At 35.0% G+C, this 25,321-nt stretch overlaps 2 protein-coding genes across 3 annotated transcripts in view; one reads left to right on the plus strand and one right to left on the minus strand.

The window, feature by feature from the left end:
- The window catches only part of Ankib1 (ankyrin repeat and IBR domain containing 1), a 131,683-nt gene that overhangs the window by 5,427 nt on the left and 100,935 nt on the right, over positions 1–25,321 (plus strand). The gene's annotated exons all lie outside the window — the stretch shown is intronic.
- Positions 1,121–25,294, minus strand: Krit1 (KRIT1 ankyrin repeat containing). 2 transcript variants are annotated; one of them, XM_069996480.1, is made up of 17 exons: positions 24,793–25,294; positions 21,599–21,722; positions 20,698–20,857; positions 19,783–19,875; positions 18,202–18,331; positions 17,368–17,611; positions 17,046–17,161; positions 16,692–16,835; positions 13,094–13,250; positions 12,359–12,466; positions 9,703–9,859; positions 8,305–8,456; positions 6,441–6,607; positions 5,586–5,673; positions 4,175–4,381; positions 2,548–2,664; positions 1,121–1,594 (listed from the first exon to the last, which is right to left on the minus strand). In XM_069996480.1, the coding sequence occupies exons 2-17, from the start codon at positions 21,698–21,700 to the stop codon at positions 1,526–1,528; spliced, it is 2,211 nt and encodes a 736-aa protein (XP_069852581.1). In that variant the 5' UTR covers positions 21,701–21,722; positions 24,793–25,294; the 3' UTR covers positions 1,121–1,525. The 2 variants fall into 2 exon arrangements, with proteins under 2 accessions (XP_069852581.1, XP_069852580.1); XM_069996479.1 differs by having other exon boundaries at positions 21,599–21,751.

Genomic DNA, 25,321 nt, shown 5'->3' on the forward strand with positions numbered 1-25,321 from the left:
TGGTCTTCAGCTTTTCTCTCTTTTCTCAGCCTATACGTGTTGATCATGTTATCAAATATCTTGCGAGACCTTTTCCATTGGCTTCCTTCCTTCCTGGTACTACAACCACCTCAGTTCAATTCCTTTCATCTTTCCCTTGGCTTGTAACACTTAAAATTCCTGCAGCTCCTTGAGGCTATAAATGTGGGGTTAGAATAACAGCAACTTGGAATTAAGTTCTAAAGTTGAGAGAGAGGAGGAAGCTGAAATTTTAAGCTTAGAGAGTCAAATTTTAGGTTTAGGGAGTATTTGTTAACTATGAGGCTCTGGAACAGATGACACCGATGAGGGAGGGTTTTGGTTTTTTTTTTTTTTAAATATAGAACTGAAGTTGCCAAGTGCAGAATTAAAGATAAATCAAGATTTCTTATTAATCTTCCCATATAATCTAAATTTTGATAAGGCTTAGATACAGTACCATTACAACTAAGCAGAGTTAAAGTGAAGAGTAGAAAATAAAATTTAAAAATTATTTGTAATTTGTTGGAAAATTTCCAATATGCTTAATAATCTCCAAACTTAGAACATATCAGACCAATAATCTGGAAAGCTTGTAGCTTCTAGATTATTAAATAGCACTTTCATCAAGTTGGCTCTTCATCTATGTATCTTCACTCTCTAAATGAAACTGGTATTTGGTGACCTACTTCCTACAATGTAAAGGCAATATAAAATCTCAAGCCATAAAAATACACTGTGTACTTCGTAAGTACAACTACTGATACCCAGATTGTTACATAAAACGTACTTGTGTGCTTGTATGTCACAAGCAATGGTATAACTTCTGAACTTTGATATCTCCTTAATGAGTCTGGAATTATCTCCAAAGAAAACATAAAATAGACCTCCAAACTGTAGTATTCAGTTCCTGCTACTTCCAGAGAATGCATGAACTTGTTTAGAAGAAATCTCTGAGATCTACCTTTTTACTTAGGTAATAATTAGGTCAGAGTTTCAAGAACAATACTTTGAGAAACACTGTCTTATGCTATAAACACATTTTAATCAAGAATTTTATAAAACATGTTAAGAAATGTTATAGACTATGGAAAGATGTTTTGAATAACCATGATATATGGCCCAAGTAGAAAATACATTTTCTTTATTCAAATAATGTTGACTTTAAGTATTCCTTAAAATAAGTTATACCAAAGCTACATTTTAATTTCATCACATTGTACTCCAAATTCTTTACCATTTACCAAAAAATAACTTTATAAAGCTTTACTATTTTGTCTACAAGTATACAGACTGCCAACCTATAGTTTTATGTGTTTCTCTCAAAAATTAGAATAGCTTATGATAATATCATATAAAACGATTTGGTATATTACACACCAAGGGTAAGTACAGATTCTGTACAATGTAATAGTACACACATATATTATAGGAAAACAAATGCCTTGCAAACATATTTTAAGAAATCTTTCATGGAAAAAATTCTGCATTTCACAATGTGGTAGCTTGGATACCAGCTATTTTCCTTTCATGAATTTCTTTCAGTAGGCATTAATTGTCCATTTAACTTCATTAGCAGTTTTACCACCAGACCAGCCTAGAAAATAATATATATATTAACAGTAAATATGAACATAGAGAAATTTAAAAGACATACATTGCAGTGGACAATATCTATTTGAGAAGGAACTTTGTTAATAGGAAGCAATTTGGGTACAGAGGAATAATCATTCCAGGTTTTTGGAAAGATTTAAGAAGTAGCCTGCTATATAGAACTAGTTGTTCAGACAGAAGTCAAAAGGAAGGACTACCTAATTCCCATCTTGGAAGAGAGAGAGAATAACAGATCAGAATGAAAAGAAATGGTATAAGAATTTGTCTAAAACAATTTAGCTAGGCACTGGTGGCTCATGCCTCTAATCCTAGCTACTCAGGAGGCTGAGATCAAAGGATTGTGGTTTAAAGACAGCCCGAGCAGAAAAGTTCATGATACTCTTATCTCCAATTATCCACCCCAAAGCAAGAAATGGCGCTGTGGCTCTTAATCGATAAAGCCTTAGCCTGAGCACAAAAGCTCAGGGTCAGCGCCCAGGTCCTGAGTTCAAGCCCCACAACGGACAAAAACAAAACAAAAACCCAGAAATTATTCAACTTTCTTTCCTTGCTTAGTAGCAGACTTCCATGTTTCCTTTGTCTTAAGGTACTTAAATTTTTCTACTAGAGGTTTCCCTGAAATTTAAATGGCTGTCCCCCTTCCCCTCTTTTTCTTCCTTTCTTTGCTAGTATTTAGGCTTGAATTCAGAGCTTCTATCTCTCACTCAGATTGCTCACTCATGGCTGTCACTTTACACTTGAACAATGCCTCCAGCCCAGCTTTTTGATGATTAATTGGAGATGGAGTTGTGCAGATTTTTCTGCTCAGGCTGGCTTTGAACTGTGATCTTAGCCTCCTGAGTAGCTAGGATTACAGGTGTGAGCCACCAGCCCCTGGCCAGTCTGTCACTTTTTAGCAAGAAGTAACATTAATAATACAGTAGTATTGATACATACCTGCTTTGTGTGTACTATAAAGCTCATTTTATTTTCCATACTATGGATCTGAAAACAAGTATCAGCATCTCCCAACTGCCACATGAAACAGCCATACTTAAGACTGATGAGTAAAGCCTGTGATACAATTAGCAAATGTTATATTAAAATATAACATTAAAATTAATGGCTAATTTTCTTGCACTTCTATAGTTACCTAGTCAGATCTAAACATAATGGTTTTCATTATAAAACTTTATTTAAAATATCTAAATGCAGCTAGATGCCTGTGGTTCACACCTGCAATCCTAGCTAATTAGCAAGGTACTGATGGCTTAGTCCTTTAATCCTAGCTACTCAGGAGGCTGAGATCTGAGGATCACAGATCAAAGCCAGGGGTTATCTCCATTAACATCAAAATGCAGGAAGTGGAGCTGGGGTTCAAGTAATGAGTGCCATCCTTGAGTGAAAAAGGTAAGGGCATCCAAGCCTTTAGTTCAAGTCTCAGTACTAACACATATATACATAAAAGTTACATGAAATGCAAAACATGTATTCAAATGAACAGTCATAATCCCTTCAACACTAAATCCTATCTTCCAAAAGCTTCTAATAGCTAAATCCTAATTTTTTTAAATGAAGGGATGTTGAATTTTTCTTAAGTCTCCCTCCCCTCCTCCTCTCACTCTTTCCAGGATCCAGGATCTCACTATGTAGCGTAGGCTAACCTTGAACTCACTAGGTAACCCAGGATGGGCTCAAACATGTGCTCCTCCTAACTCAGCATGTCCTGGGTGCTAGAATTACAGGTATGCACCACCATACTTAGTTATACTATCATTTCTTTCATTTAATGGATATTTAAAACAGGTAATTCTAAAGTTAAAATTTCTATGTTACAAAAAGCTTTTAACTGTTTCTGTCCTTTCTTCAATTCCTATGTTGAAACTCCTACTCCCGAAAATGTAGTATGCTATTAGGAAGTGAGGCTTTTGGGAAGAGTGGAGCCCTCATGGACAGGATTAGTCTTCTTACAGAGAGGTCCCACAGAGCTCTGTCTTATTTTCCACCATGTGAAGAACAATAAGAAGTCAGCAGTCTGCAACCCAGACGGCCTTCATAAGAACTTGACCATACTCATGTCTGATTTCAGACTTCCAACTTCTTCAACTGATAATCAAATTTAGTTCATGGTGCTCTGTTATAGAACTAAGATGGGTATATTGTGAAGTCTTCCTTTTAACTCCAGTGCCTAATTAGTTTTCTCCTCTAAAGGTTTAAAAGATTATTATATTACAAGAAGTATGTATTTATGTAAAGTCTTCAGTTCTTAGTGTTTGTGTGTGTGTGTTTACTAATAACACGTTATTTGAGGTTCAGTACCCCGTTCATTAAATATATCTTATAAACATGCTACACAAAAATATTACTAGGTCTTTTGTATGGCTGGAAGCTATTCCAATGCAGAAATGCATTATAATAGGTCATAATCTATAGTTCTCCTCAGAGTCATTTAAAAAATTTTCCTCTTATCTTTTGCAATGAAATTAGAATAAACAGTCCTATATACATTCCATTTCTATATTCTTCATGTAGGCTGTAGATATTCCATGACATGACTGGTCAAAAATAGCTGAAAAAAATCTACCTTTGTTTCCATGTTGAGGAGATGAAGCCCTTTTATATTCACTCCTACATACACAGGGATTACTTTATGATTGCTGGGGCTTGCCTTGGTAAATATCTGTCCTGTGAAAAAGGCTGCTCCATATGTAGGAATTTCCCAACAATTCTGTAAGAACATGCGTTGCAGGTGATGCATTTCTTTACTGACACCCTCACTTGTACTTAGATTCTGAAAACAAGGCAAAATAAAAATAAAAGAACTGAAAGGAGAATTATACCTTTTGTCATCCAAATTAGGTCAACTAAGTGAATTCTAAAAATAAGGTTATCTTTAAAGAATGAAATTATGGCACAATATCTCAACAGTATTTTCTTATTTCCTTTTGTGACACAGGGGATGGAACCCAGAGCTTCAAGCTTACTAGGAAAGTGCTCTACCACTTAAGTCACATCTCTAGCCCTATATTTTTCAGGCAGGGACTCCTGCTTTAGTCCAGAGCTGCCTCAAATTGAGATACTCTTACCTATACCTCCTTTGTAGCTGGGATCATAGGTATGTAGAGCCACATCAAAGTTGTTATTTGAGAAAGGATCTTGCTGTTTTGCTCTGGGCTGTCTTTGAACTAAGATCCTCCTAACTTGCCTCCTGGGATTGTGTGTGTGACAGTTTTTTATTATATAAAAGACATTTGGTAAAGGATTCCACATTACAATGGGTTGTCAGTACTCATATATGTCATCCTACTACTCAAGAGACTGAAATCTGGAGGATCCAAGTTTAAGGTTGCTCTGAACAAAAAGACAATGAAACTCCAATTCCAATTAGCCAGCAGAAAGCCAATCTCTAAGCTGGAGATGTAGTTCACAGGGTACAATGCTACCATGAGCAAAAAAGCCAGTAAGAGAGTGGTAGTAGTGGGGTTCTCTAGTCCTAATAAAAATATTTACTACTTTCAGTTTCAGTCATTGCAAAGTAGAAAATCTAATTTTAATTTCAGGAATATGAATTTAATGTACCCATGTTTACAACATTCATAATACTAAGCCAAGCATGGTGGCTTAAACTTGTAATGACACTTACTAGGGAAGCTGAGAATAAGGGTCATGGTTTGAGGTCAGTCTGGTCAAAAAGTCTACAAAAGACCCCTATCTTAACCAGTGCACATAGTGACGCATACCTGCCATCCCAGGTAAATAGGAAGAATAACATAGGAAGATCCTGGTACAAGACAGCTTGATCAAAAAGCAAGACTATTTGAAAGGTAACTAAAGCAAAAAAAGGTTGAGGTATGCCTCACATGGCAAACTGACTGCCTAGCAAACATGAGGCCCTGAGTTCAAATTCTAGTACCTAAAAAAAAAAAAATAATAATAATAGCACTAAAACATATAAATTAGGTCCTACAATGTCTTTAGTTCATTGAACTGCTTACCTTATACTCATGAAGAATTCGATTTGTCCAGTGAGGTGCCTTACTTTTCAGTTTGGTAACTGGTACAATGGATTTCAGATTTTCTTCACTGTAAGCACATATGCCAACATTCTTTAAAGAAGCCATCTTTAGTAGCTAAAGTACAATATTCCTTCTGTCACAAATCATTGTAGGGAACAGAATTTTTAAACTGAAAACACTACTTAAAATATTAGAGAACTAAAGAACTTTTGAGTTAAAAAACAACTACAATCTTAACATTGTCATGGTAGAGAAATATTTTCTTCTTTCATTAATCAGATATAATTTTTGAAGATTGAGAACTACAATAAAGTTTACATGTGTTAAAATCTGTGTTTTCTCTCATTCTATTATTTATATAATGAGATTCTTAAGTAAGTGCCTTATAAAAATTTTATAGTTTTTCTTTTACATAATCAAGATTTAAGAATCAAATTTATTAAACTACATTGAACATCCTCTAAAGAAATACAAATTAAAGAAAAAGAGATGAAGTATATTAGACTTAACAAGAAAAAGAACTTCGGGAAAAAAAAACTTTTAAGAATGCTTTATTGCGTTAGTTTTTTTTTTTTTTTTAATCTCATTCTATGCCTTGTATTTTTTGCAAACCAATGTCCAAAAAAAAAATTTTTTTTTTTTTGTTCAGACACACAGGGTCTTGCTATGCAGCCCTGTAGGCTAGCCCCAAACATGGAATCCTCATGTACCAACATGGCCTCATGTACCAACATCCTTGGCTATCAATATAAAAATATTCTATAACAATATTTTAAAACTTTCTGGGTAAATTTTGAACATAGCACAGGATCATGCATTGTACTAAATACTTACTTTAGGAAACCTTGTTTATGTTTCTTACTCTCATAATTTCCATAAACTATTTGCAACAAGAGACTTGCCAAAGTTATCAGTTTAGCATCAGGAGCTGTATAAAAGCCCTTCAGTAAATTGTATCTGGCTTCATCAAAGAGAATAAGAATTGCTAGTGGGTCTTCAATCTTAAAAAGAAAAGTATAACTCTGTTATTAGGCTATAATTTCTTTTTTAAATAGCAGTAGCTACATATTTGTATATAAATGAGCTTATTATCACTTTTAAAAAAATTTATTTAATTATAAAGATACTGTACAGAAGGGTTACAATTATATAAATAAGGAAATGAATACATTTCTTGTCAAGCACTGTTATTACCCCTTCCTTTGTAATGTTCTCCCACTATCCTTTCCCTTCTCCTCCTCCCCGCCCCCCACTATTATTATTTGATGCAGGAGTTGCCAAATTTTTCAGTAAAATTTTAAAGCTTGTGAACCATATAGTTCCTGTTGCCAACTACTCAAGTCTGCCATTACAGGACAAAAGCAGCTATAAGTAATACAAATTTGTGTTGCAATGTTCTAATATGGCTTTTTGTACAGATACTAAAATTCAAATTGTTCTACAGTGTTTTATATTTTTGGTGTACGAGGTCTTGAAATTCTTTTGTTAAATTTTTCCTGGTATTTTGTTTTAGATATTATTTTAATGGGCTTCTCAATTTCCTTCTTAGATTATCCATTACTGGGTATATAAAAATACAATGATTTTGTGTGTGTGTGTGTAAACTTGTACCCTGGTTACCTCAAATTAATTTACTAGCTTCCATAGCTGTCTTCTAGATTCTTTGGAATTTCTACCATTTCTTTTTCTTGTCTACCATAACTTTTTCTTGCCTGCTTAATCCTCCCAGGACATAAATTCCAGTGGTACACACAAGCATCCTTATCTTCCTTGTGATCTTAGGAAGAGATTGTCAGTGTTTTACCTTGAGTAAGATATTAGCTGTGGGTTTTTCATAAACCCACATGCTGAGGAAGTTCCCCTACCATTCCCAGTTTCCTGAGTTTCTACTGTGAAAGGATGTTGGATTTTACCAAATGTCTTTTGAGTTGAGAAGACTGTATGTGTTTGTCTTATTCTGTTAATATGGTTCAAACACATAATAATCAATACTTTAGTTTTTGGTAAACATACAAATTTTTATGTAACTCCAAGTGTTTTTGGCAGAGAGGATCAAAGCTACTTTTGATCTGATAATACAAAGACAATATAAATACAAGGGCTGATGGAGGCAGCCCAAATTATAGTGTTTGATTAGCAAGCAAGGTCCTGAGTTCAATCCCAGTATTACAAAAATAAATAAACTTCAAAAAAATAAATGAAGACAACATAAACAGACAAAATTCTTATCAAGTTTGGACTTGGATGCTAAAATTTTTACGTTCTGAAATTTGCTTAGTCTTGTCTACTTAAATTCCTTTGATTAAATCATGAAAAGCATTTTTTTTTCTTCAGTAATATTGTGAAGCCTCTCACCTATTCCTAATGTTTAATTTTCACAGATACTACAGTATGTAGATAGATGGTTATCCCTACTTAGGTTTCCCTTGTGTACATGTATCCTTCTTATTAAAATCAACAGTAGTTCAAATCCAAACATAACTGTTTGGAACAGATCTATCTATCAAATGTAAATTCTGTCCTTTTTTATTCACTATGTAGTTCTCTGCTACATACTGTTTAGAATCACTTTATATTCCCTTTGCAAATATATTCTCCATTCAGAAGGTATTTTTCTGTTCTCTCCCTCACTTCCTGTGAAATTTTTTACACAAATGACAAAAAAATGAAAGAAAAAAAAAAAGAGTTCCAAGCAAACCTTTTTCTCAACTTCTAGAGGAAGTCTCACATCTCTTCTCAGGAAAAGCTGTGGTGTTTCTCTTTGGGGATCCAAATTAGTCAATTCGGCAAGTATTTCTGGCCAGTCACGAACATGTTGCAAGGGTTTATGATAAGGCTTGAGCTGAAGGCCTAAAAAACATCTTTTCTTTTATTAATGTTAATGTGAAAATATTCAATTATATCAGTATGTTGCATTGAACTATTTATGCTTAAGTACTGAACAGATTCAAATTAAAGGTCTAAATTTAAATCAGTATTTAATCATTATTAAATTCTGAGCAACCACTTGTTTTGAAAAATTTGAAGAATAATACATGGGCCAGGTGCCTATTGTTCACACTTGTAATCCCAAATAATTGGGAAGATGGGAAGATCTGGATCCAAGCCAGCCAGGTATAAACACAAGACCCTATTTAAATGAATAGCTAAATGCACTGGTTCATGCATGCCACTGTAGCTATGAAGGAAACATAAATAGATAGGTAAGTCCAAGACTGTTCATGGCTGATGTGGTTGAGCCTGACAGCCAAGTGCAAGGCCCTGAAGAAGGAAAGAAGGAAGGAAGGAAGGAGGGAAGGAAGGAAGGAAGGAAGGAAGAAAGGAAGGAAGGAAGAAAGGAAGGAAGGAAGGAAGGAAGGAAGGAAGGAAAATTCTTGGGCTGTGGATACAGCTTAATGGTAGGATGCTTCCTTAGCAAGTGTGAGAGTTTAACCCCTAGCACTGAATAAACAAGTTTTTTCAGTGAAGGAGTTATGAAAGGGGTGATATTAACCAAGATGCATTGTATGCATAAACTGATAAGCTGAATTGAAACCTTTTTGTAAAACTTCTTAGAGGTAATAAAGTTACAGAATATATCATAACATAAAATTTATCCAATGTGCATGAAATTGTTTCATTACAGCTTAATTATGAAATAATCAGTATAATCTGGTGTTAAAGGTATATTTAAAGTATTAGAAACCAATAACATCCCTAATTAAATTCTAATATATTTGCAGTTAAGGAAGAATCAATCTATAATGATACTAGGGTGATTTTAAATAAAAAGATTTGATAAGACAAATGCAAAGAAAGAGAGGATTGAAAATAAAGACAAGTTGTGTGAGCACTACAGTTAATGTTATTTAAATCAAGGGCACTGCTAGAGAAGGATAGCTTTTTTTTTTTTTTACTAACTCACAAGATGCTTTGAATGAATTTTGAGGGTCTTAGGTCAGAACCTTTTGCAGGAGTTTGAACACTAGTAATTTATATAAAAAAGAATCCTCTATTATTTCAATTTTGAAATATCGACTGTTAAACTGACATGTATGAATCTACTCCCCCAAAAGTTTAAACTTTTAAGTTTAAATAACAAAGTAAACTTTCTTACTAAGGTTTTCTGAACAGATCCATATAGTGAAATACTGCTGAGTTTCTTGAGATAGACGCATTCCTTCCATTATCTGCTGCACTGTGGTATTATTTCCATGCCTCAGTTCAACAGAACGGTATGATCCATCCATTCTATATATTCGAACTTTTTCATACTAGGACAAAAAATGATACTATGCAACTAACTTAAAAATTACATTATCAAAATCTAACAAATATTTTCAACTTATTTTATATTATAAATCTTTATTTTTTTGCTTGGTCATAAGGTTTGAATTTGGGGCCTGGGTGCTATCCCTGAGCTCTTTTGCTCTACCACTTTGAGCCACAGTGCTGCTTCCAGTTTTCTGGTGGTTAATTGGAGTTAAGAGTTACAGACTTTCTTGCCCCAGATGGCTTTGAACCATGATCCTCAGATCTCAGCTTCCTGAATAGCTAAGATTACAGTTATGAGCCACTGGTCCCAGTTATCGCATAAATCTTTAACATAGAAAATTGCTTCAAGTGAGAACTTGACTCTATTTGAAAAGCTCTTCACAAGCATCTACTATTATATTTTCTTAGTTTCTTCTGAATGTTCTATAGTGAAACAAGTTTGTGAAACAAGAAAAATGGCTTTTTAAAAACTACTGAATGCTGGGCTGGGAAGGTGGCTCAGTGGTAGAGTGTTTGCTTTGCATGCATGAGGCCCTGGGTTCAATTCCTCAGCACCACATAAACAAAAAAGGCCAGAAGTGGCACTGCGGTTCAAGTGGTAGAGCGCTAGCCTTGAGCTGAAGAGCTGAGGGACAGTGCCCAGACCCAGAGTTCAAGCCCATGACCGACAAAAACAAAGCAAAACAAAAGAAAAAACTACTGAATGTTGCCAGGTATAACAATCTATCAACTGATAGATATATGTATGATATCTATGTCTACAGATATCTATAGATAATACAGATATAAATATATAGTCATTTTCAACATTTAATGTTGTTAAACTACCATATAGTCAATAGTTTGTTAAAAGGCTTAGGCACATGAATTAAATCTATGAAATTTTCATAATTTATTTGATGACAAAAATCTTTCCATCTTTTATTTATTTTTGGTGGTAGCCTAGTACTCACTAGTAATCACTAGTAATCACATTCCCAGCCCTCTGAATTTCTTCTCATTGTTACTTCTCTATCTTAAAGTCATGTTGTCACTTAAATTTTACTCTGTGTGTGTGTGTGTGTGTGTATGTGTATGTGTATGTGCATGTCGGTCGTGGGGCCTGAACTCTGGGCCTTGGTGCTGTCCCTCAGTTCTTCATCTCAAGGCTAGCACTCTACGACTTGAGCCGCAGCACCACATCTGGCTTTTTCTGCTTATGTGGTGGTGAGGAATCGAACCCAGGGCCTCATGCATGCAAGGCAAGCACTCTACCAGCCATCTTCCCCGCCCAAATTTTACTCTTTTTAATTGACAATGGTTTTTTTTTTTGTGTGTGTGTGTGTGTTTTTGGGTCCGGTCGTGGGACCTGAACTCTGGGCCTGGGCGCCGTCCCTCAGCTCTTCAGCTCAAGGCTAGCACTCTACCAGTTGAGCCACAGCGCCACTTCCGGCTTTTTGCTTATGTGGTGCTGAGGAATCGAACCCAGGGCCTCAGACATGCAAGGCAAGCTCTCTACCACTGAGCCACCTTCCCAGCCCCTTTGACAATGGTTTTTAACAGCTGTGTATGACCAGGATTATATTTATTGAATGTAATTAGATAGAAAACTCAAGATGAATAAGCAGAACAAAAGACCTATATTTATTTTACTTTTGTGATTAGAAAAATGAGTTTGTTATATACACACTAATTTGTTCAGACTAAATTAATGATTGATATACAATACAAATGTTTCTTAGGAGGCCTAAGTAGGATTTACTTCAACTAAAAGATCAGAATTATTTGTGTACAATATATCAAGTACAGTCAAGTTGTCTACTAACATTTTGGGCTATGAGAAAATTACATATATAATGACACCACATATTTGATAGCATATCATACCATATGGCCTCGGCATGTTATAATAGTCTATGTTGTTTTTGTGTTTTTGTGAGTTTTTTTTGGTTTTTTTTTGGGTCCAGTAGTGGGGCCTGAACTCTGGGCCTGGGCACTATCCCTCAGCTCTTCAGCTCAAGGCTAGCACTCTACCACTTGATCCACAGCACCACTTCTGGCTTTTTCCTTTTTGCTTATGTGGTGCTCAGGAATTGAACCCAGGGCCTCATGCATGCAAGGCAAGCGCTCTACCAGTGAGCCACCTTCCCAGCCCCATATAATAGTCTATGTTGTTTGGCATGTGTAAATACTCTATGATGTTTGCACAATGATGAAATTGCCTAATGAAGCATTTATCAAAATATATCCCTGGAGTTAAGTGATACATGGGTATATCCCAGACCTGAAATTAGTTGTCAGTAAGTTTTCTTACCTTTTTCTTATCTTTTCAAATTTTATTTCATTATGCAAAATAAATGTCTGGATATCAGGAATGCTACAAATCCAACAGACATATATTCTAACAATGAATCGTTATATTAGTACAGAAGCCATCTCCCCATTGCTCCTCATTGCTCACTCATACAGAGATCCTCAAATTACCTATAACTGTAACTATTTATGAAGATAATGCTTACTGGTTTATTAATGGCTTCCTTCAATAATTTTGCTGCTTCTTCCCAATTATTTTGTTTGTTTTCTTCACAAATATTTAATGGGGATCTTCCTTGTTGGTCTGTTATGTGCTAGAAATGGGGGTAGATGGAGAGAGAAAGACATCTCAAATACATGGTATTCCAAACCTTGTACTCACTAGGCTAGCACTCCATCACTTAGCCCTCTGAGTTTCTTCTAATTATTACTTCTATCTTAATATCTAAGCAAAAATGTTACGTACTTAGTAATTCTTGTTAAATATTAAGTAAATACTAAGAACTGCCATATAGAAAAGACTAAGGCCTGGATCAGTGGTAATATCTTTGAACATTCTGAATAGATATAACAAAGGTTTTGTTAATGGCTTAATTTTCCCTTTATGAAATTGTTAGTACAAACTATAGAAAACAGGTATAAAATCTTTCTTTTTTAAAAACACTTTTTGAAGATATTCAATGTAAAATGAATTTTATCTAGATTCTCAAGAGGGATGATGGTAATGATTGCACAATAATGTGAATGGACTTTTTATTTTATTACAATAAGAAGGATTTTGAAAAGTGCAGCTTATACATAAATATTACTCATTCTATAAAGTGAACTTGCCATTTTTTTCAGCTTAACACTCAATTGTACTATTCAACACTTTAGTATCATTACTTATTAGTCAATGCTTAAACATAAGCAAAGCAAAATGAATTTATAAAATAACTTACTCTGTCAACTTCTGGATGGTTTAGGAGAATCTGAACTATTTCAGCATGTCCTCCTCCAGCAGCAAAGTGAAGAGGAGAACTTAGCTGTCCATTTAAAAGGTTTGGATTGCACTTTCCTTTCTCTAGTAATATGCGAGTGGCCTCAACTTTTCCATACCTATAAAAAAAAAAGACTTACCTAAAAAATGGCATCTGAAATACTTAAAAATTTCAAAATTTAAATGATCCCTCAAAGAAATATAAACACTTAAGACTAAGATATTGACATAAATAATATATATTCAAACATATTATTCTTGCTCAAGTCAACTGTTTCTATTCAAATCAACTGAGAAAAAAACCTCAAATAGGAGAAAATAAATGGCATAGAAATACCCATACAAAGTACAATAGTTATGGAGTTAGAATTTTTAGTAAAATAAGATTCAAAGGGTGTGGATTAGTGATAGACACAGCATGAATGAGAAACCTACCACATCCAAATGATGTACAAACTAAGCCCGAAGATAATTCTACTTTTAGTTTCAATTAGGCAATGTAGAATACTTAAAAATCTATATATATAAGACCTGTGGCTCTGAAGGAGTTACAACATAATCAGAGACACGAGACACAAACACCTATAAGTTACATAATGCGGTATAATTTAGTATAATACAAAAATATGGCAAATAATACTAGATATATTCCACAAAAACAAAATCTCTTTGTGATATTAAAAGGGGAAGGGCTCATGAGACTAAAACTCTAAAGTTCTTAAATCTGAGATCAAGAAGTTTATATAAAACATATTTCCTAACTTTATAAAGATAAGAACATACCTCAGTTTCTAAACTGAGATGGTCAAGTATACTTTACTCAATCTTGGTACCAATTAGTGAATGAGTACATTTCCAAAAGTAAGATTTTAGCAAATATTTAAGCCAGTCTTTTTTATTTTTTTCTTTCTGATCCATACTACTATTTGTGTATTAAAATTGACTATTACTTCTAGCTGATAAAATAGTAATTTTTATCAAGAGATAGAATCCTTTTTCTTGGTTTACTCTACTAACAATCAGTTGTAATTAAAAGTAAGATAGATTAATAAATTTCAGATTTAGCCATCAAAAACCTAAATTTATTTTTTTTCTTTGTTTTTTGGTACTCTATCTCCCAGTCCTTGTATTTGTTTTAAAAGGCAAGATTTATTGGGTTCTTATTATGTACTTTTAAAGTACCTTATTTGTATTTTTTTTTTTCCCTAGGGAAAGTGCCATTTTATCCTTTTTAAAAACTTAAAAAAGCAGGGCGCTGGTGGCTGTAATCCTAGCTACTCAGGAGGCTGAGATCTGAGGATCGCGGTTCTAAGCCAGTCCGGGCAGGAGAGACTGTGAGACTCCTATTTCCAATAAACCAGAAAACTGGAAGTGGCGCTGTAGCTCAAGTTGTAGAGCCTTGCCTTGAGCTGAAGAGCTGAGGGACAGCGCCCAGGCCCAGAGTTCAAGCCCATGACCGACAAAAAAAAAAAAAACTTAAAATTTTTGTTCCAGTACTGGAGCTTGAATCACTCTCACTTGGCTTTTTCTCTCAAGGTTAATACTCTTATTTGAGCTACATCTCCACTTCCAACTTCTTGCTGGTTAATAGGAGAGAAGAGTCACACAACTTTTCTGCCTGGGCTAATTTTAAACTTTGATCCTTAGATCTCAGCCTCTAGAGTAGTAGGTAGGACTATAGGTGAGAGTCACTTGCAAAAGAAGCAAGTGCTAATATAGGATAGATGTGTTGACACACACCTGTAGTTCCAGTAATCTGAGAGAGATAGATCAGGAAGATCATGGTTCACGGCCAAGTAGGCAAAAATTTAGTGAGAACCTTCCATTTCAACCAACAAGCCACAGTGATATGCAACTGTGATACCAGCTATGTGGGAGGCATATGTAAGAGGATCTTGGTTTAAGGTCAACTCAGGGCAAAAAGTGGACTAAATCTGGAAGTGGCGCTGTAGCTCAAGTGGTAGAGCGCTCGCCTTGAGCTGAAGAGCTGAGGGACAGCGCCCAAGCCCAGAGTTCAAGCCCCACGACCGACAAAAAAAAAAAAAAAAAAGTGGACTGAATCTGAAAAATAACTAAAGCTAAAAATGTCTAAGGCTAGAGCATGTACTTAGCACAACTCAGGCCCTGAGTTTAGGCCTAGTAATGCCAAAATAAAGTCTATCTTGAAGATAAGCAAAAAGTCTTAAAGATATTAAGAAACTTGCCAATAGTTACAGTTTAAGGAACTAGCCACTGGGACTGAAAGCGAGGTATATTCCAATGTATATTAAATACTATACTTTTGTTTTCATTTAAATAAGTAATTGAAAGTATTACCACTCTTTTATAAGAGTAAATAACCACCTGCTACAAAGACACCAACAATATAGCCGAAAGTATATTTGGAATTCCTAGACTAAAATATACTACCTATGTAGTATATTCCTAGTGTAATTATTTGGGGGGGGGGGCCTGAACTATATTTCACTTCTTGTGCTTAGCTCTAATGTATTCAGTCTCATTTATAATTGTTTCTATCACTAGTATTTATTTGTAATCTAAACAAAAACTACTAGATCGGCTAAAAGCCATTTAGCTTGACAGCTTTTAAATCTAAATCTAAAAATTCCCTATAATGGGAAACAAAAGGAAACAGAAGAAAACATGTATGTTAAAAGCAACTATTTAGCTACTTAATTAAAAATATTAGAATCTGAGAAATAAATTTATTTTGAATTGGAAATAACTAGAAATGGCCTAATATTACTATTTTTTAAAATTTTTTGCATTGCTGCTCATAGAACACATCTTAGCATATGCTAGGTAAGTGCTCTCTAAACTACACTGCAGTCTTAATGAATTTTAAAAAGGAGTAAATAAACAGATGCAGAAAGGTAAAGTTCTTTTCTCAGTGTGATACAGTCAATACCTAAGAAAATTATATAGTACTTCTGAAACATGCAAGAAAATTGTAAAAGAGGATGATGTCCTTTTGAGACAAAAGAGCTATAGTATTCAGTTAATTACTGCTATGGCTAAGAAATCAATTCATCTAAGAAACTATTATTATATGAGAAGAGTAGGTGAACAAGAACTACTGAGCAACTAGTCGAAAAAGCTCATCTCAATTTTGTTCCAACCCTAATATCTAAAAAGATGGAGGATTGATCTTAAGAAGGCTTTTGGAGGTTTCTTGATAACCACAGCATCCCAAAGAACTCAAATAATACTTTTTAAATATGATACCAAGATCAAACCAAAAGTAATTAACACATGTAAATGTTTTATAGTTAAGGATAAAATAATCTCCATACTAAACAACAATAATGGCATTGACTAGTCATTATGTTACTCATGACTTGACAATAGCTAAGAATACTTGCAGGGCAGAACTTGTAATTATGAACAGTGGCATATACACAGTAATAAGATCATAGAAGGCTCAGAATTTGAACATTAAAGTGTCTAGCATGAGAACAGTTGTTGTTTTTTATTTTTTATTTTGTATGTGTGTGTGATAAACACTAATATTCAATAGCTGAAAATTTACTTTGTATATAAAGAAAAAGTAATCTATTTACCAGCATGCATAATGAATAGGTGCCCAGTGGTCACTGTCTAATTGGTTGACCGAAAATCTCTCATTAAGAAGACGACTTAGTAATTCTGAATCTCCTTCACAGGCACTTCGATGGAGAGGAAAATCATCTACCCATTGTCGTTCTCTAATCATTAAAAAGAAATTAAAAAACAGAAACACTGTTGAAATTCGAATTGTTTCAAAGCGAATATGATATATCTGTGAAAGTTACAAAACCCTAAGCCACTCATAAGCTAGTGATTAGACTGTATACTTACTACACATTTAATTTCAAACATTTTAACATTACAATGCAGTTTTTAAAAAGGCAATATATAGTAAAACCAAACAGTACTTGTCTTCTGTGACACTGCTCATGCTTCTCTGCCACTTTTCCTGTTTGGGTATTTGTATTTTTGAGTAGTCTGGAGCTCCAAGGCCAAAGTATGGATTTATTACCACTTTATCTACCTAGAAAGGGAAAATGAAATAGAAACAAAAACCATTTAAGAGTTTTAAACTTTTGATGTGTGTTTGTGCGCACACACATATACGTATGTAAATGGAGCCTGGATATTACCTTAATGTTTACAATAATTCATGTATTTATCTCAGGGAAAAAAATTACAACTGAACTGTAATGTCTTTTGAAACCAGAACCAAAATACAACTCTTACCCGATTTGTATACTGAAGATCTGATCCAAATAAAGGGTTGTAAACACAAGTATCTGCTTTCTCTAGTGCTAACATTTTACTCTTTATTTCCAGTGCACTATAGCCCATATGTAGTGAGTTTTCTGTTTGACCTGATTCAGTAGCATATGCAGGGTTTATAACATTAGTTTTTATCCGCTCAAGGGGAGAAGGTCGGAATAAAGCTGGAATAAAGTGAGATTGTGCGTGACGTTCATCCAACCACCTGGCACAAATAGGAAAAAAGGAAGTAGAAATGCCTGCTCAAAAATGAAGATGAAAAAACAAACAAAAAAACCAGACTTACTCAGATAAGTGATACTTTCTAAGATTATAGTCAGATTTTTATAATTTTAATTCATGTTTATTTGTTAACAGTTCTGTCAAGTGACCTAGCAAGCAATTTTTCTAAAATGTATATATGCTATTGTCATAAAAAAACTTCCTTAAAAATACAAAGTACTTTTAAAATTTAAACCACTGAAATGTACTGATATTAATCCTATTGTTACAGAAAAATAAAGGCAAGAGAGATTAAGTGATTTATCACTGAGAAGAATACTTAAACTAGATTTATAACAGAAGAATCTTAATTTGTAAGCCAGGGCAGTGTTGTTACTCTTAAAGGACAAAGTTAACATGATATAAGTGGACCAGACAGGTCTCTCTTAGGGTTTTCCATTTTTATATAATTGAAAAACTTACCATTTATCAGTAAAGTATGTATTTTCATTACTTTCTTCCAAAAATGTCTATCAAACTAATTCTCCCTCTGAAGATATATCTGATGAATAAAAAAATAATAGTAATTCTTACTTGTCCAAAGCTATTAGCATCCTTGCTGTAAGTGTTGCAAAGTGAGTACTGGACTCACTACACACTCTCATAATATCTTGTAAGCAGTAAAAAATTGGGCATCCTGGTGTGTATGTATACTTAGTATTATCTGAAAAAGAAAAAGTGAAGAATGATGCCAACATATAAAAAGCTTATAACAACAGTTTCATTTAAAAATGCAAAGTTTAAAAAACAAATCCTGTAGAGCCAGGTGCTTGTGGCTTATGCCTGTAATTCTACTACTCAGGAGGCTGAGATCTTAGGATCCAGGTATGAAACCAGCCTGTACAGGAAAAAACAAATGCCAAAAGTGGAGCTGTGGTTCAAGTGGTTACAACACTACCCTTCAGCAAAACAGCTCAGGGACAGCACACAGGTCCTGAGTTCAAGCCTGAGGACTAGTGCATGCGCACACACACACCCCCGCACCCACACAGACATCTTGCTTTCTCTTCTTCAACAATGTTGTAAAACATAATAATATTTCCACCACTATTTAAAATGCTCAACCTTTAATTTGAGAATGCCTGGAAAAATGTATTTGGAATCCAGAGCTGGCTAATTAAATACTGTCTAGTTAAATACAAGTACTGTGATACAGCAGGCCAATGGAATATCTGTGGTGGGTCATTAACATTTCATCTTACCTGAGGCAAGTAATGTTTAGATTTTAGTGATTTGACATTCAACACCTAAAATAAATTCTTCCTGAATATCAATAAAGTATGGGTAGATAGCAATATTATTTCTATTTTACAAAGAGTAAACTAAGGAATAATTTGTACAACGTCATTTTTTTTTTTTTTGTGCCAGTACTGGGGCTTAAGCTCATAGCCTGCACACTGTCTCTTAGCTTATTTGCTCAAGATTGCTGCACTGCTACTTGAGCCACAGTGCTACTTCCAGCTGTTTTTGCTGGTTAATTGGAGATAAGAGTCTTATGGACTTTCCTGCCTAAACTGACCTTGAATTGTGATCCTCAGATCTCAGCCTCCTGACTAACTAGGATTCCAGGCATGAGCCACTGGCACCTGTCTTGCAAAATCACAAAATGAGCCATAAGGTCTGCACTGAAACACCAAATGTTTTCTATTTTTAAGGATGTCCAAAGCTCAAATTAGACTTTCATAGAAGATCTATGGTCAATGAGTATTGCCAACAAAACTACTGGCTGGGAGGCTTTAGAAACTATTGACATTTTCTCCTCTCCAATCTAACATAGGCTTTATTCATAATGTTGTTTTTCTAGAATACTTAAGATTTATTTCTGTTCTATCTATAGCACATCCTTTGACAAGTCTTTTAAGAAAACTTGAATATTTTAAATTTCAACAATTATTTTCCCCCTCATTTCTGCATCTTCTTTTAAAATGAAAACATTTCTGTTCAGCTAATATGCCTACACATTACAGTAAAACTGAAATATTTTGGATAAGTAACACATTCTTCTATTTTACAATACTAGTATAGTAACTATAAATGCAAATTTCTAAGTTCCCCAATAGACTTTCAATTACATCTTATGTACATAAAAACTTACAAAAAAAATTTAGACTTTACCTTTGACAACTGATGGAACTATAAATAATGCTGCTTCTCTGCCCATCTTCTCTCCATCTAAAGGAAATCTCTTCATTAGTACCACTCGTTTTCCTAATCATTAACAAAAAATCAGCAACAATTAAAAAAATCAACTTTCATTTATTTTGTTGAGACAAGAATATAACCAAACGTATTATTTTATATACTTAATATGTGTTAATAAACTCTATAATAAAATAAATACAAAAATAAGAATGAAAATACTGTAATCAAGTTACTTTTTTCAATAATAGAGCTTTGACTGTAGCTTAGAAATGTTCTGAGTCTTTTGGCAACTTTCAAAACATAAAGTAACCTAAAAGGAAATCGACCTTTTCTTTTTTTTTTGTCCATTGTAGGGTTTGAACTCTGGGCCTGTGCACTGTCCCTGAGCTCTTCAGCTCAAGGTTAGTGCTCTACTACTTGAGCTACAGTGCCACTTCTGGCTTTATCTATTTATGTGGTGCTGAGGAATTGAACCCAGCTCATGCATTTGAGACAAGCAGTATACCACTGAGCCACTTTCCCAGCCCCAGAAATTGACCTTAAGATTTAAAAATATCTTTCTTCACATGTATTTTTTTTTTTTTTTGGTCGTGGGGCCTGAACTCTGGGCTTGGGCGCTCTCCCTGCGCTCTTCAGCTCAAGGCTAGCGCTCTACTGCTTGAGCCACAGTGCCAGTTCCGGTTTTCTAGTGGTTTATTGGAGATAAGAGTCTCACGGACTTTCCTGCCCGGGCTGGCTTTGAACCGTGATCCTCAGATCTCAGCCTCCTGAGTAGCTAGAATTATAGGCGTGAGCCACTGGCGCCCGGCTTCCTCACGTGTATTTAAAGCGATGTATTGACAAAAGAAAAAAAAGGGAAAGAAGAAAAAATAAAGGAAATTTTCCTACCTCTGATACCCTGGTTTGCTGGAGAAATTGGTTTGGTGGTTTCTACTACATAATCCAATATGCCTTGTGTTATTTCACTGTTGGCTTGAAGTTTTGTTTCCAACAAAACTTTCTTTCTCTTTTTCTTCTGTCCTTCAATAGGAACTTCATGCAATAAAATCTTAGATGAGAAGTATAACATTAAAGAAAGTTTAAAATAAAATGCATTTGAAGTATAATACTATGATACGCTGACAGCCTTCTTATAACTAGCTGCATATTAGAATAACTTAAAAGGTTTTAAAATAATACTCAGCCCCATCTCTACACCTATTAAGTCAGAATGTTTGGGGAGGTTCCTAGTACTGGCAGTTTAAAAATATTCTCCAGAAGAGTATTAATGCAGTAAACCAGAGCAATTTAAATAAAATGCTAGAGAAATTAGGTTATAAGATTTCATAAAGCTTAAAATCCATTGCATATAATGGATATAACTCCATGGTTACTAATATATGTAATTAAGACTACAGATAAATATAACTTGATTTCCTAAACTTACTTTCAAATGAGTTGTCAAAAATAATTTAAGCATAGCTAAGATTAATATTTGTATTAAATTTTTGCAGTACTGTTTTTTTCTAATAGCTTTTAATTTTTGAGAATTATTCTGTTATACAAAAATCTAAGTGCATAAGCTGTAAAAATCTTTCATAATCTAGTAATTTGTCATAATCTAATAAACCACAATGTCAAATAGCAAATAGTCAAAAGATATGCAGCAGAAAAAAAGGATAGCAATGGATAAAAATGTGGCATAACTAGCTTATCAATATTAGTATACAGCATCAGAAGGGCTATATGTAAATGGTAGTGTAGAATGATATTTAATATTAGAAAGCAAATAGAAAGTCTATGTTCTCACTTCATAGGACTTAGCTCTGTATTCCCGAGAGTTGAGACTGGCAGCATTCTTTGGGCGAATAACAGCAACATACGCATCTTCTATGTTTTCTGGATTTCCCATTGCTTTTTAAGACAAAATGTTCCTTGGGAGATTAAATAATACAATTGGTGGCTAAGTAAAAAAAAAACAAACAACTTTAATAGTACTTTTTTTCATCTTAATCTGATAACCTTTATTTACATATAATTCTTTGAAAAATAATTAAAATAAAATGATTTAAAACATATTTTTTTTAGTTTCGTGCCAGTCCTGGGGATTAAGCTCCAGGCCTGGCTGGGTGCTGTCCCTGAGCTGCTTTTGCTCAAGACTAGCACTCTACCACTTTGAGCCACAGTTCCACTTCTGGCTTTTTTGATAGTTTAGTGGAGATATGAGTGTCACAGATTTTCCAGTCTGGGCTGGCTTCAAACCACTATTCTCATATTTCAGCATTATTATTAGTTAGAAATACGGGCATGAGCCATTGGCACTCAGCCAATGATATTTTAATGTCTTATACAATACCTAAAAGGCAAGCCAGAGAGTATTTTCAACATTGAACTATTACAAATATTAGCTTAAAATCTGAGATTTTCCTTTAATCTCTTTCTTCTTACACGTAAAAATCTGACTTTGGGACTTAAAAATTGAAAAGATTATAAAATCTTATCGTTACTTGAAATAGTGATTAGAAATAATGCATATTTTCCATGTGTAACACAAGTGAATGTTATATCGGTAAGTTTAGACATATGGATGTCTAATTTTGAACATAGATATCAGCTAACATAGTTTATAATTGTCTTTGTTAGTGCCTATCAAAAACTTTTGGTCAGCTGATAAAAACCTTTCTGATGATGATTTAAGAATCATTTCTAGACTTGACATGTGACTCAACTGAAAGAGTACCTGTCTACAAAAGATGAGTCTCTGAATCAAACTCCCCAGAATTGTTAATTTGAAAAGTCCAATCCATAGATAATTCACTTTTCCTTCCAAATATACCCACTGTGTATTCTTCCCCTAAACTAATTTTAAGTTTCCAGTGTATAATTTCTAACAAATAATTGAATTTTAACCACATTCTTGATTGTTTAATGTTCTCTGAGTTTTAATATTTTGTGGCTAGTTTAAAAACTATCCCTTTATCATATTGTTTTTAAAGGTTCTCCTCAGGTATATACCAGTAATTTCTAAAAGAATATCAAAAAATTCTTTCCTAGCCAAATTTATATTACTTTTTTCAATTCTTTTAAATCTTATTGGTCATTAAAAATGGTCTGTTAATATTTAACAAGTTCCTTACAACACCAACTCTCAGGATAGAAACAAGAGAGACTATTTTCTAGATAGGGTTTTTAATAATACTTGAATAATAGTTTTGAATAATGCAGTTTTCTCAACTGTAATTGATGAGATTCTAGCACCTTTTATTCACTTAGACAATAGTTTTAAAGTATATTTCATTAAAGTGAAATCCATTTAAAATCCAGTAACTTCTGGAATTTTAAATAACTATGAGAATTAAGTATAGTTGAATAACTGAAGTCTTTCAAATTCTAAAAACTTTCAATGACTTAAATACAAAGAAACTGCAAGTATTTCATTAGAAAAAGTATAGTGAAACTTTAGGATGAAGGTATTTCATTTTGTTTAATGTACTGAGGAACTTATTAATTGTTGTTCTACATCTCAAGGAATTTTTTCAATTCCTTTTTTCCCCATAATTTAAAAAATCTACAGCACAGTCAGAATATATATTTTAGCTACTGCTTTCACCTCAGATTAACAATGCTTAAACATAAAGTACAAATTATGAAACATGCGGATGCCTCCTTAAATACTAAAAGCCTTCTAAAAAAGGATAAGGTTGTGGGCAAACACTGTACGTGTATAATGGCACAATTATAGATATGTTCTCTACAAAGAACCTAAAACAAAAACTGAGAAATTCTTGGTTTTCTAAACAGAATTTAAAGCAAATCAATTAGTGTATTGCTGTTTTTCTTGCTAAAACATCTATTAACAAAGTTGTTAATGCTCATTAAAAAATGAATTCAATTAAAATAAATGAATTCTATCATTATTTTGCTCAAGGATGGCACTACCACTTGAGTCACACACCTCACTCCCAAATGATTTTTAAAATTGATTTTCAATGGGGCTGGAAAGGTGGCTCAGTGGTACAGTGCTTGTCTTGCATGCATGAGGCCCTGGGTTCGATTCCTCAGAACCATATAAGCAGAAAAAGCCGGAAGTAGGGCTATGGCTCAAGTGGTAGAGTGCTAGCATTGAGCTGAAGAGCTGAGGGACAGCGCTCAGGCCCAGAGTTCAGGCCCCACGACCGACAAAAAAAAGGGGGGGGGGGATTTTTCAATAAATGGTCATACTTTACTAGCAGTGACATGAAAGAATGAAACAAAGGCTCAAACTGGAACAAAACCCAAAACTAACATATAAAGGAAAGGCTGTTAAAGGCAGAAACATAAATGCATAGGAAAAAGTGAAACTTGGGCTAAAAAAATAATGATATAGCTAAAGGTCGAAATGTCTACAATAAGCGTTTAATAAGAGTTCAAATGTCTGTACTCGGAAAATATGTAGCATTCGGTCATATGGCCTCCTCTCTGGGAGAAAATACTCAGGCATACATGGTCATAAGCTGCTCAAGAAATGAGGCTTAAAAATAAAGCGGTGGAAACGATTCTCAACTGGGAATGGAATCAATCTGGGATCACCTGGAAATATGTTGGGGTGCTTTTGGGAAAGGTGAATGAACAGATGCCATTTTAGTGCCCGCGGGCAGGGTAAAGTCCATTTAGTACGTGAGACGTTTTTTAAGAGTGGGAAAGGAGCTGAGCGGGACTCCCGAGTTGGAATAGCAAGACAAAAGGCTTTTGGTGCAGCTAAACAACATCGTGGAGAAAAAGCAAAGAAAAGAGGTTCTTAAAGGAGGAGAGGGGAAAAAATGTAGAAGGGGACGTGGTCCAGAACTTGCTGGGAATCGGTTTCCCCGCAAGGACAACACTAGTCAACCTGGGAGTTCTCCAGGGGCACCACCCATCAATGTCCACTGCCAGGCAAATTACAAGCTTCTAGGCTACAGAGTTCCCACCCGAGAAAGAGGTGATGGGGGGGGGAGGGTCCTATGTGATACAAAGTAAACTCCTTGCCTGGAGAAACTAGATGCGGAGAGGATCCAGTCTCCCACTTCGGCGTTCGGTCGCTGGATGCTGCTCCTCCTCGTTTCCGTCAAGGAAACCCAGCGGTCTCAGCCCAGCGGGCGGCCGGCCGTCTCCCAGGCCGCTACATTCAGCTCATGGGGGGGGGGGGGGGCAGTGATCAAGGGGCGGGGGCCACCGCCGTTTCCTCACTCCCCCTTCCCTTCTTTCCGGGGACACGGCCCGGCCCGACTTCCTGTGGCAGGAAGACCCACGGTCGCCACCAGAAGCCGCTCGGCGTGCGGCGCCGCCGACTCCGCGCCCGAAAGCGCGGGTCTCTGGAGCTGGAGAGCCTCTCGCACACCAACTCTTTATGTTTTTCTTTTCCTTTCCTCTCCCTTCCTCCCGTGTCAGCAACAGTCAGCCTTCACCTACTCCAAAGCTAAGAGGTCTCGCCTCTCCAAAGGCCTTCACTTTCCATCCCGCCGCTACCCGGGAAAGGAAATCGCTTCCGGTTCATCTCCTCCCCCCGGCAGCCCCG

This window comes from Dipodomys merriami, unplaced genomic scaffold, assembly GCF_024711535.1.
Source record: "Dipodomys merriami isolate MVZ:Mamm:240054 unplaced genomic scaffold, mDipMer1.0.p SCAF_5, whole genome shotgun sequence".
NCBI classification, from domain to species: domain Eukaryota; kingdom Metazoa; phylum Chordata; class Mammalia; order Rodentia; family Heteromyidae; genus Dipodomys; species Dipodomys merriami.

Bases quoted from the DNA above. Each gene is read 5' to 3' on its own strand.
- Krit1 (XM_069996480.1), bottom strand. From the start codon at position 21,700: ATGGGAAATCCAGAAAACATAGAAGATGCGTATGTTGCTGTTATTCGC. The intron at 17,162-17,367 runs GTAAGAGTTGTA...TTCCCTTTCTAG, and splicing joins ATCTTCAGTATACAAATCGG to GTAGATAAAGTGGTAATAAA. The intron at 16,836-17,045 runs GTACTGTTTGGT...TTTAATGATTAG, and splicing joins AGCAGTGTCACAGAAGACAA to AGAACGACAATGGGTAGATG.